Below are 13,457 nucleotides of genomic sequence, written 5' to 3' on the forward strand. Positions count from 1 at the left end.
TAGATGTCACCAACTTTGCTAAACCAATCTACTTAATTTGACTAACTCTTATTATCTACCAAGTTCGATACAAGAAAGTTGACGGCGATTTTATATATTTTTCTGCTTCTCTCAACCTGATTCACATCCATTCTTCCTTCTCTAAAGTATAAGAAATGTGGTTCATGGAGATTAGTTTCGATCTTGCATTTTCATTATTTCGAGATAATTCACCAATCTTTTCTCAAAATGCTCCAGGATACTTTGATGTTTTCTATTTGCTTTTGAAATTGGTTTCCTCAACTAGTCTAAACTTGGTTTTTTGTTTCCACCTAAGCAAACTTTTTTGTTCTTGAGCTCTGGGGAGTGGAGTATTATTGAGAATGTACCCCTTCAAGTCTGATTAATTTAAGTTTACAACGTTGCCTGAAACTTCTATCTCCCCATTCATTTGACACCTCAATTGCATTAGCTACTTGGAAATCGTAGCATGTAAAGAGTTGGAAGCTATGATGGATTTCCGACTTTAGATGATAATGACAATCAAAGACTACCTCCATCTTAAAGAACGATGAACTTGTCCAAATGGTAAAAATTGGTCTAAGATAGCAGATATTCCTTTGTTGTATTTTGATTAGGAAGAGATGTACTAATAGAGAAGACCAATGAGGATCCAATCAAGCTAAAGATGTAATATCCATAAAATTTTTTATCTATCTATTTATTTAATTCAAAAATAGTAAAAGTAAAATAAATTAGTAAATAAAAACATGTAAAATTGTAGTTATATGAAAATTGCCAGACTTAAAAATGAATAAGTGAGTTTCTGCCTACTGTCTCTTAATTAACTAAAATTTAGCAGGAATGGATAAAGAACATGTGTTTGTGAGTGAGTGAGGTAGGTTAGTTACAAGCAGTCAACTTCTACAAAGTAATAGATAAGTGTTTATTTTGCATATTTTTAATCTATTTTATTACTTGGTTTTTTGTCATTTTAGTTATTTTAAGAGTTGAATAACTAGATTTCTAGTGAATTTTGTATTTTGTGGTAAAAGTAAGAAATGCTGCATTTTTATGGATTTAAATGGTTAAAACTTCAAGTTTTTATAGGTTTTAGTGACTAAGTTGTGTTACAAGTATTAGATTAAGAAAATTTTTGAAGCATTTTAAATCTAAGACCAATGGCTGCATTTCTTATGAAGATATCAAAGTTCAATTCACACATTTTCAAGGTCAACAGGCTGAAATACAATCATCCATTTCTGTTCCAAAAATCTGGAAAAGGCTACTGACTTGTTAAGGGTATTTTGATTATTTTTCAGTCACCAGACCTCCAAAGGACTTGATTCTTGATGTATTGGAAAGCTAACTCAATATGTTACAATTTTCATGTTTTGTGCAAGAGTAGTATAGCTTCCATTATTGAGAAATTCACAGATTAAATTGGCACAAAAACAAAAAAATTTTGAGGATTCATCAGAAAGTCCCAAACCTACAGGGAAAGTGAATCTGTGGACCAAAATGCCAACCTCACTTGTGTTTTCTCTTTGCAACTTGTTCACACAGTTTTTTGGACCATTTTTCTGATCATGTTTTGACTGTAGCTGCTCAAGAAATCTTGAAGGTTTCAAGAAACAACTTGTGATGATTTCAAGGAGCAATTTGCATCAACTTTAACTTCATTGTTTGGAGTTTGATTTTTCTATAAATAGGCCATTCAAGACACATTTTTACTTAACTTTGGAGGCTAGAGGAACTACCACAAAAAATTTATTTTTTCACTAGATTTCCTTAGTTCATTAGCTTAGTGTAGGATTAGTCTAGTTTTCATCCAATCTTGTACTAACTAAACTTAGATGAAGATTGAACATTAAAGGTGGAGAGGTTGATGCTCACAATTGACAAAGCGTTTAATTTCTTCAACTTTTTGCTTCTTGTATTTGATTCTCATGTTTAGTACTAATACAAGTTTGGTTCTTGTTTTCCTTTACTTTATGTTTTGTTAATTTATATACCTAGGGGGTGGATGAATTGTCTATTATTGTTATATGAGATTTTCATGGCTATTTGAGTTAATTGGCCACTAATTATGATTGTCTAAAGGTATTGTCTCATTAATGAAAGTTATGATCTGACACTAGTTCATGAAAGTGTTAAAGCTAGGGAGTGTTTTCATGATAGTAGGGAAAACATTTTTTATGGTTATAACCAAGAAATTTTATAGAATTTAATGAATCTATAACTAGTTTCTTCATCATGAAACATAAGTGAGAGATAGTTATAGGGTATGGTTTGTATATCGGTGAAAATGAGTATTACATACATTAGAAAATGAGCCATGATTTACCCAAGATAATCAATTTTATTTAGTCTGTAAATTTCACTTGTAAGAGTAGTTAGGAATTCCATAACCTTAGGCACATTTTTTGTTATTTTTACTACTTTTATTGCATGATTGTCGAGTAGATTTACTTGCCTTATTGATGATTGTCTAAATAATAAAGGAATTCGAGTCGAATTGATAATTGAAAATTTTCCCTGTGAAATCAACACTCAAATATTCCCTATACTCGTGTATGACCTGTGCACTTACAGTAGTAGAAGTTTAAGTTATATTTATAACTTGGGAGCAATTAAGGTTCAAAATTTGTATGCATCAATAATATATCACTTGACCACTATGAATAACCTACCATTTCCATTTTTTTCATCTTGAATTAGAAACTTAAAGTAAGAAAGAGGAGAAGAGAAACACTTGTGATGAATTGGAGACTCACTTAGGGCAATCACCTATACACACCTAAACAAGTCATCAAAAAAATTAGTAAATGCTCTTTTTCTTAAGTTAGTCAATTACAAGCTTGTGATTTTGTTTAATGTTAGAGATTATATTTGTATATGTTTTAACCATTGAAATTATAAGAAAGTTCAAGTCTAGCATAGGAATTATTGCTAGATTAATATTTTTAGAGTTAGCAAATTCATTAATGATGAATTTATAAAAGAAATTAAGAAAGTTTTCAAGTTTATAATTTTTTCAGGCCAAACTACGAAGAAATCGAAGCTTAGGGCCGTAGTAGAAGAAACATGTTAATGGTAGGGTGATTTTGGAAAGAAAGGGGAAAAAAAAGAAGAGGAGGCATCAAATTGTCTACGAAGAAGAAGGGTTCAATAACCCTTCATCTCTCTCACTATTGTCAATAAAAGGCCGGTGATTCCTATAACAAGAACTAGATGGCCAAGCTAGAGCAGCCATGGCTACTAGAAGTCGCAGCTACCAAGCAGGATGTAATTGCAAAGGTAACAACCGTTGTTGCTTCATAGGCTGGGGACATTGGAGATGGTAATGGCGATAAAATGATATCAATGATGAAGATGTTGATAATAGGGCTAAGGTTTGTAAAATTAGGGTTACAAGTTAGGGTTTTCTAATTTGGGAAAGAAGAAACCCGTTTTGTAATGGGCCGGATTATTTTAGGCAAATAGGTTAGATTGTTTTAAGTTAAATGGGTCAAATTAGCTATGGGGTTTTTCTAAATGGGTTACCAAATTAAAAGACCTGGCCTAAATATTTATGTACTAGTTCTTCTTTCAAGGCTAAGATCAAATAATGAACCACTTGAAAAAAATGTCTATTAGGCCACTATTGGTCAATTTGAAACTAGTCATAAACAAAAAACCGAAATACTTACTTGGTCTGTTAAGTTTTCTAAACCGATGAAATAAAATTTGTGTATTAGGCTCAAAGAATTAAATTTACAACATTTATATTTGGGCATCTTGTTTATCATAGAATAATGAGGCACAAAAATAGTTGAATTTTAATTGTCATGGATCTTCTCTTAATCAGTCAAGCTCAATGCTTCTTTTAGTAAAATCAATTTTATTTCATTAGCCCAGTATTATCAAATAAACCCAGGAACAACTACTCTAAGCCCAACTAAATCCAAGTTTAAATTAAAAAAAAGTACACATTAATAGATGAGCTTAGTCTTAGGGCCCAGCATGAACTTAAATCTGGCCCAAATTCAAGTCGGACCATTTATACAAAAAGAGAAAATTATTTCTTGGTTAATTAAGCTAAAGCAACCTTTCATAAAAGGAACCTTTCTAAATAAGAAAACTTTCTAAAAAGGGAAGCTTTCCATTTTGGGAAACTTTTTAAGCACACTTTGTAGAACTTCTAGCCATGAATTTTGGGGTTATTTAGAATAGGAATATGTACTCAAAAAATATAGGATATAGACTGATTAAGGTATGCATGTGCTTATAGGTACGAAACATGTGTGAGACACATTAAAATCTTTTCACGTAAGCAATCTAAAGTAAGTGGTGCTTACCCTTTTGTGTCTTTCAAAGATTAAATATGAGTTTTTCTCAAATGAAAGTATTACTTTGCTATAAATAAAATGGATCATATATGCTTACTTGAAATACTTTGCTATGTTATGAAATATAAAATGAGTGGCATGTTTTACCAAATGAAAAGAAATATGCATGTGATGTGTCAAATGTGCTCATGTTATGCAAAGTTTTAAATGATCATGAAATGAATGGTAGAAACTATAGTCTTGATATGTTTATGGACATCATGGTAGCTATTGTGATTGGCTGATTGACTCGTGTTCTATTATCTGGTCAAGCATTAATCTAAAAACCTCTTGATCACCTTCTAGAAGAGATTCAATCTCTAGACTGAATACTCAGAAGCCGAATATTGCGACGACCTCACCTCCTCCTAGGGCGTACCCCAGGGTTTAGCGGACCGTCTGCCCAACTCTCGCCAGAACTCACTCACGTATAACTGGAGAAAGATACCGTATCCATAGAGAAGAAATGAAATAACAATCTCAAACTTAACATATACATTGATGTTCACATCCAGCTACAAGGTTTTACAACTCAAGTACAAGTATATCAAGTTAATTGCAACAATAAACAAGTATATACCATATTAGGACAAATGCGATAAAGTACACTCTTGCCCGATCAAACGAATCACATATCATGTATTTACATTGATCAAGTATTGACAACAAATGTCCAGTTCAACCAGATATTTGGAAGCATTCACCAAAATGTAGTGCTTTTTCAAAAAATCACGTTCAAGTCCAACGCCTTGGTTGGAGTCCAAATTTGCGATAAAATATCATTGACGAATGTAAAACTCTCTAGAATTCAAAACATAGGAGTTTCGCTTCAAGAAAATCAAGTAAATGTAACTTGTTTAAATAGTATTCAAGATACTTATCAAATTTCGAAAAATTTATGCTCGCTCGTTTAGTTCCGGTAAGGAAGCGGTTAAAACTTTAGAACTCCCATTGGAGTCAAAAGAACGAGGAAAACGTATTTCTATTGATTATTACTTTCATTTTCCAACGGTACGAGTTTCTGGCAAAATTTTATCTTATATACCCTGACTAAAGAAAACTCGAATACCATAGGCGATCCAAGTCCAACTTGACCTCAAATCCCTATTTAAGTCGCGAGTATATCTACCTAGTCCTCGAGCGCAAATTTGGGCAGCACGCCCTTTGTTTTTACCTATTTTCTAGCAATTTATAGCTTCATTATTTCCTCAATCAGCCCCCAAAATCACATACAAATAATCTCATTACAATAGCCGTTCAATAGGCTAAAAGTCATTCAATTACAAAACCAAGTTAGAAAAGTGAGCGGAAATAAGGTTTCAGGCAAAGAATAAAATACCAGGTTTGACATCTTTTAGCACTTTGGTCGCTACGCTTATCGGATTGCATTGAATTTTATACTCTGCGAAACTAAGAGAAAGAGCTACAACTTTCATGAAAACCACTCAATCCGGTTCACAATATATCTAGGTCAAAAGTGCAGATTACAGAACCAGAATGTCCTTGTCAGTACTGAATTCAAATGACAATAACTCAGGATACACAATCCCGTTTGAGGTTTTTCTGGATGCGTTGGAAAGCTGAAACATAGAGCTAAAAGTTTTGTGTTTTGACCAGAGGCTAACTTGATATGGATCAAGGTGAAAAAATGCAGCCAAAATGAGGAAATGTCAAAACTGTCCACAAAACTATACCTATGGCAGCAAGGGTAATTTTGTCTTTTCACATGCTACAGTACTTGGATTGAGCTGAAATTTTACAGGCAGCTAAAAACCATCTTTCCCTACAACTTTCATGTTTTGACCTAAGGCTGATTTGGCCTCTAACATGGACTAAAAGACACGGTCAGAAACAGGACAATTTCAGCATTAAAACTGGAAATCAATTCTTACAAATCACCTTTCTTGCTGACCGAAATTTTATGTGCTACAAAGGCAACAATTTTCAACCATGAATTTACTTCCATACACTAAGTATAAGCATTATCACAACATGAACACCAAGAACAACCATCCATTTCAACAACCAAAACTGAAAATTACACTAGAAAGCTGGAATTTACTAGAACCACTACTAAAATCATGAAATCTACCTAAACAAGCCATAACTTTCACTTGTAAACCAATAAAGAACACAAACATGAACTAATACCAACCTTACCTAGCATTAGAGAAGCACAACAACCCCTAGGAAGCTTGAACCACCAAAACACTCCACTCCAAGATAGCAATCTACCTTCCTAAGCAATTTCTATGGATTATTTGACGAAACTATCGGTTAGTTTGCAAGATTGAGCAAGAAATCAAGAAACCAAAGTTGAAACTTTTCCTCTTAAACCTCTCATAGAGCTCTCGGCCCTCTCTCTTTTTTTCCTCTTAATTTTTGGCTTTGTTTTGCATTTACTAACAATAGAAGATATTTAAGCCAATGGTCAACTTAGACTTTTTCTCCACCAATCAAATTTAAGCTTGGAAAGATCCTAGAAGCTTTGATGTTACTAATAATCTTACTTTGCCAATCCTCACACTATGACCCCAACTTCTTTTAATCTTTACAATTAACTCCATATATCACTAACTTAATGAAATCCACAAGCTTAATTGCACCTCTCTACTAACCACCCAATCATTATAATTACCTATAATAAAATATGCATTGTCATACATAAACTCAATTACATAATAACCTTGTAGTCACAAGTAAAACTAGGGTTTTGATTTAAATTTAAAGTGTCCAATTAAAAAAAAAACAATGTTTGTAAAATAAAACAAAAGAAATAAATCAAAATTTTAAAAGAACAAGGGAAAAACATTTTCCTAAAATTCGGGGTATCACAAATATTACATTAACTTATTTATAAGCTAATATGACATATTTTACACTTTTAAGATCTCATGTATGACTAGGTTATGCCATGAACGACATGTTTACATTGCCACTCACGAGTATGATATGTAATAAGTTCTTGTTATGATTTTAAATAACTATGTATGTGAGAAGTGTACAAATATTATCAAAATATATTATATTATAACTGCATGATCCAATAGGGATGTCGGTCAATGTTTTAAAACTCGAACTGCTAAGTGAATTGGTGGGATATTCGGATCATGGTTCAACCGATCTAACAGGTTCAATCCCGGGTCAATAGTTTTTAAAAAAAAATAAAATATATAAATATATGTTCACAGAATAAGACATCTAGTTGACTAATTTAAGAAATCACCTAATAAAAACATAAACATTTCCAAAGAACCAGAACCTTCAAAAATAAATTTTAGTGATTAGTCTTTAGGGTCAAAAAAGTTGTTCTATTTTTTTCAGTTTAATTGACAAAAGCATAAAAATGCTAGTTCACGGTTCATTTTGGTTTGTATAGTTCACATGGGTCATATAGTTTTGACCAGTTCTTGAACCTAATCAGCCCAAAGTATGAACTAGACCAATCAACTGATCGAATCAACCAATCCGATCCGATTTTTGATGTATGACCCAAATTTATGGCTGGTTCGATGTTCGACCGATCGAATCCAATTTTCAAAACATTGGTATAGGTGCTACCTGTTGATTATTCATTTGGAACTGAAGTATGCGTAATTGATAGTAATACATCTAAAAATGCTTTAGGGTGAGTCTTGATGCAAAATGAGAAAGCAATTGCTTATGTGTCCTGCCAATTGAAATTATATGAACAAAAGTACTCAATGCATGATTTGGAGTTGGTGGCAGTAGTTTTTGCCCTAAAAATATGGATATATTACCTATATGGAGCGTAGTGTGAGGTTTTTGTGGATCATGAGAGTTTTAAGTATCTGTTCACACAAAAAGAGTTGAACATGAGATAGAGGAAATGGTTAGAGCTAATTAAGGATCATCATATAATGATTAATTGCCACCTAGGCAAGACGAACAAGATAGCAGATACTCTTAGTAGAAAGTCAAATACCATAAAAGATTTCTCGGTGGAAGAGCAAATAGAGGGTTTTCAACTAGAAATGGTGAACTCTCCAGTTGAAGCACTAGCTCCCTAATTCTTACACCCATCTTAATAGATAGGATCAAGGAAGCACAATACTTAGATACCGAGTTGGTTAAGATTGAAAAGAAGGTTAAGATTGAATGCTTTGATGGATTCAAATTGGACAAGTAGAGATTGTGTGTACCGAAGGATGAGGAGCTGAAAAGAGAAGTATTGAAGAAAACGCACAACTCAGTTAGACTAAGTGTGACGACCCTACCTCGCCCTAGGGCGTACCCAAGGATTTGGCGGACTGCCTGCCCAATTCTTGCCAGGACTCACTCACTAACGTTCTTGAAATAGCCGTTCAAGTGTCAAAATTAACATATAAGTTCCATTTCCAACCAACAATTCAAATTTCATTTACAATCCAAAAGTAAAACATAGGATTACATTTCTAAAGATTCTAAATACATCTCATCTACAAAAGTACAAGTACAAGAGATTATGTACACTAGTTCACGGTTACTTGCTCCTGCCTCCATCCCTGTAAGGAAAACAAACTAATGGAATGAGCTAAAAGCTCAGTGAGGTTCCCAAACAAGCAAACAAGTAGGTAAACACGGAAACATTTACACTTAGCACTTTGCACACTTGGCACAGTGATAAACAGTCATTTAAGAATTAATCATTCATTCATTGAAAGGACATGTGCTCACTTGGAGCCATTCATTCAAATCATTCATTCATTCATTCACCAACCATTTTCTTTATCCCTCCAACATTAGAAAATATTTGCAAATGAAAACTCCTTCAGTGTTCGTGTCTTTCATTTGTTGATTTCATTGCATTGAATTCACTGGCCAGTTCTCTACTAGATTTCGTGGTAATACTCGAGCACACCAAACATTGTCCCAGAGTCACCAACCGCCCGACCGAGTATGTTACTGGATCGAGTCGACTGGCAACGAAGGGCAAGGACCCAATTCAGCCAAAGGCTTACATCCATACACAAGTAATAGTCAATCATTGAAAATTCACTTTTACTTGGGTCGAATGTGATAAAGTACGCACTCGCCCTTTGAAAATCTTTTTAACAATCATTAGAAAGCATTTAACATTCAAACAAACATTTCACATAGTCATTTAAACCACAGTCATGCAAAGAACAGTCACCAACGATTATTGTTTAGCAAAACCAATTTCAGGCCTAGCTCCTTGGCCGGATTCAAAATCATACAATCAAGTAGGATTTTCAAATATCCAACCCTCACTTGTGAATATCAAAAGAAGATCATGTGAATAGAACTTATATACATAGACTTCATGGCTTAGTGACCCCAGGCAAAATACATGCACACTTGCTTTTGTTTTAGAAAGAAAACGATCGAAACTTTTAAGTTTAAAATGTGACATACATGGCTAAAAATCATGTTTAAAATGATCATTACTTTCACCTTGAAAGATATATAATTTTGGCAAAATTTCAGATTACATATCACCTCCAAGGTTAACTCAAACATTCCTAAGCAAGTGAAGTCCAAATCGATTACAAATCACACCTCCATGTTCACTTTCACTCTCTTATCCTTCAAGAAATGAAATGGACAGCAATTCCCCTATTTTTCTTCAATTTTCCTCCAATTTTTCAAGATAAGCTTCATGGCAAAACAGCCCAATCAACTCTGCAACTCATAAGGAAAAAGGGCTTCTTACACTAGGCTGCAAAACCAACTAATTTAGATGTATCTCTACCATATAAACATAATAAATCCATGATCTAAGTATGAGATGGAGTGCAAGTAATCGACAAAGATAGGTTTAAAAATCAGAAAAATGTTTCCGAGATCCTTCCAAACTTTTTGTCATTTCATAAGAAAATTTCAGTTTTTGTAACGCTCTTTGAAAAGTCATAACTTGAGTTTCGTAAGTCCAAAAATCATAAATCTTATATTATTAGAAAATAGACTCAAAAGGCTATAACTCTCTAGAAGACACCTTCATAAAATTCAGTCCATAATTTAGTCAAATCTCAGCCTCAATTCACTGCTCAACTAAGTGCAAAAACAGGACAGTCTTGGATTTTCAGCCCATTTTGAAATTTTTCTGATATTTATAGAAAGTGAAACAAACCATGAATTTACACAGTTAAAAGAGCTATGAGTCTAGTTTCAAATGCAACAAATGGGAATCAATTCGGATTTTTCTACACCAAGATATAACAGATTTTCCAAGACTGCTCAGAGTCTCCTGTGGAAAAAATTTTCAGCAGCACTTCCCCTTATTTTCCCTACACAGTTAAAAGAGCTATGAGTCTAGTTTCAAATGCAACAAATGGGAATCAATTCGAATTTTTCTACACCAAGATATAACAGATTTTCCAAGACTGCTCAGAGTCTCCTGTGGAAAAAATTTTCAGCAGCACTTCCCCTTATTTTCCCTAATTTTCAGCAATTTTCAAGGCTACACTCTCACCACAAGATAGCACCAAATCAATTTCACAAGATATAAGATACATAGAGTACTTATTTTAGTCACAAAACTAGATATAATCAACATATACCTAAGCTGAAAAATTCTCACACCAAGTTGAAAAATCACCAACAAAGCTAGAAGTCCCTCAAGTGAAGCCAAAATTACACGTATAAGCTAGACAAATCATTATGGCAGGCTTATAACTCACAGTATAGCTGGAAATACTCTACAAAAGCTGGAAATAATCAATAAAAACTGGAAATAATAGCCGACAACCTAAAACTACAAAATCAGCCATAGAACCTACCATAATCAAGCTATAACTCCCTCCAAATGCAAGATGAAAGAGATAAAGTAATTCTCAACCAAGAACACCTTCAATCCTCAAGGTGAGCAGCAAACTTCAGCTTTCTTTCTCAAGTAACTCCACCAAAAGCTTCCTTCGAAGATTGATTCAAGGTTCTATGAAGTGGATTAAGGTTTTTCTTTGGATTTCCCAAGATTCAAGCAAGAGATCAAGACTAGAACTTGAGTTATTTTCTCTCCCTTTCCCTCTCTATAATTTCGGCCATCCCAAGCTAAAAATGGAGGAGTTTTGGTTGAAATGGAAGCTTAATGAAGATAAGAGGAAAGCTTAGTCTTGATCAAGTCTTAGTCAAACTTGGTAAGCTTGTTGACAATTGGCAATAAAAGGAGAAATGTCTATCCCTTTGTCTCTCTTATGTTTCTTATAGCTAATCTATCTTGTTTTCCTCTAATACACTCTTAACACTTTTAATCACATAATTCCTCTAGCACCACACCCGTTCTCATCCACCAAATACAATGCACACATCTCACTAGTCAGTCAAACTACTATAGTACTCTATGAAACTTAATGTATACCAAAATATAAAAAAGGGAATGATAAAAATATTAACCTAACCATTAAAATCACTATCAAATTAAGGCTAGAAATAAGCAAGTAAAGTAAAATTAAAAGGAAATATAAATTAGATTTTGAAAAATGGGAAAATGGCCAATTTCGTCCCTAAACTTTTTTTCCTTGTCAATTTAGTCCATGTATAATTTTTTTGGCCAATTTGATCCCTATACTTATTTAGCGGTTCCAATTCAGGAACTTCGTGGCGGCGCCACCATATAAATTCAATCAAATCATTAATTGAATAATTAAGCAGGGGTATTTTGGGCTGTTCACTATTGGGGCAGTAACAAAAGAAGTAAAATTCTTGAAGGACCCAATTCTAAACCTAGAGTTGGGTGCTGAGATTTATGTCGGCAAGATTCCAATCAAGTTTTGAGAATATCGGGGCTTTATTGAAGAAGCTCCACTGGATTTCAATTTCCTCTACTATTCTGCTACTGACTATCACTACTCGGAAATCCCTTTCCTCTACAAACCAGCAGAGCTCTTCTCTTCTTTTCCCAACTGTTTCGATACGTTTGAGGCCCAAAAAGACTTGTTCTGGAGTTGAGTGCTTTGGGGACTTCACATATAGCGATTTTTATCACTTTTTTTGTTCTTCAGAGGGCCTTATACCTGATATACACCCTCTTTTCTTTTATTTTTTTGGAAGAATTTAAATTATCTTGGGTAGCTGATTTTTGTTTAATTATGTTGCAGGGATACAAGCACATTCTTGAGGATTTTCTGGGTATTGGAGGAGGTGTCAGTGGAGGAGCAAGTGGTGGTGCTGGATTTGGAAAAGGTGCAGGTGGTGGTGCTGCTGCTGGAGGCGGTGTTGGAGGAGGTGCTGGTGGAGGAGTAGGTGGTGGTGCTGGTGGAGGAGCTGGAGTTGAAGAAGGTACAGGTGGTGGTGCTGCTGCTGGAGGTGGCGTTGGTGGAGGTACCGGTGGAGGAGCAGGTGATGGTGGTAGAGTTGGAGGCAGTGCAGGTGGTGGTGCTGGTGCTGGAGATGGCATTGGAGGAGGTGCAGGGGGTGGAGTTGGGGGTGGAGCAGGCGGGGGGGAGTAGGAGGAGGGGCCGGTGGAGGCATTGGTGTGGTGCTGGAGGTGGAGCAGGTGGAGGTGTAGGAGGAGGGCTGGAGGAGCCTTGGTGGAGGTGCTGGAGGTGGGACCGGTGCAGAATAAGAGGTGGAGCAGGTGGTGGCTTTGGGAAAGGTAGAGGTATAGGAGGTGGTGCAAGTGGTGGTTTTGGGGCTGGAGGAAGTTTTGGTGAAGGGCATGGGGCATTTGGTAAGGGTGGAGGAGTTGGCGCGGGCGGTGGATTCGGAGGCGGGACTAGTCCTGGAATTGGACGTTGCAAATTGTGATCTCACTGACGCGGTTGGAAAGAAACAAAGCAAAACTGGGCAATTTTTAAGCAATGGGAAAGGAGTCTGGACAGCTTTGGAGACTTTGTTAGTCAAGAACCCAAGGTTTAGAATTGGGTCCTTCAAGTATTTTACTTTTTTGTTACTGTCCCAACAGTGAACTACCCAAAATACCCCTACTTAATTGTTCAATTAGTGACTTGATTGAATTTATATGGTGGCGCCGCCGTGGAGTTCCTCAATTGGAACCGCTAAATAAGTATAGGGATCAAATTGGCCAAAAAAATTATACATGGACTAAATTGACACAGAAAAAAAGTTTAGGGACGAAATTGGCCATTTTCCCTTTCAAAAATAAGAGAAAATTTAAAATAATTTTCGGGTCCACACTTTAAGATACAC

The 13,457-nt window shown here is 35.0% G+C and overlaps 1 protein-coding gene across 1 annotated transcript; it reads left to right on the forward strand.

The window, feature by feature from the left end:
• Window positions 1-3,213: 3,213 nt before the first annotated feature.
• Window positions 3,214-13,055, forward strand: LOC113774054 (glycine-rich protein 5-like). Its single transcript, XM_027318628.1, has 3 exons — window positions 3,214-3,279; window positions 12,407-12,713; window positions 12,805-13,055. Exons 1-3 carry the CDS (start codon window positions 3,214-3,216, stop codon window positions 13,053-13,055), a joined length of 624 nt encoding a protein of 207 aa, XP_027174429.1.
• The last annotated feature ends 402 nt before the right edge of the window (window positions 13,056-13,457 follow it).

Source organism: Coffea eugenioides, chromosome 6 (genome assembly GCF_003713205.1).
Source record: "Coffea eugenioides isolate CCC68of chromosome 6, Ceug_1.0, whole genome shotgun sequence".
Classification (NCBI taxonomy): Eukaryota; Viridiplantae; Streptophyta; class Magnoliopsida; order Gentianales; family Rubiaceae; genus Coffea; species Coffea eugenioides.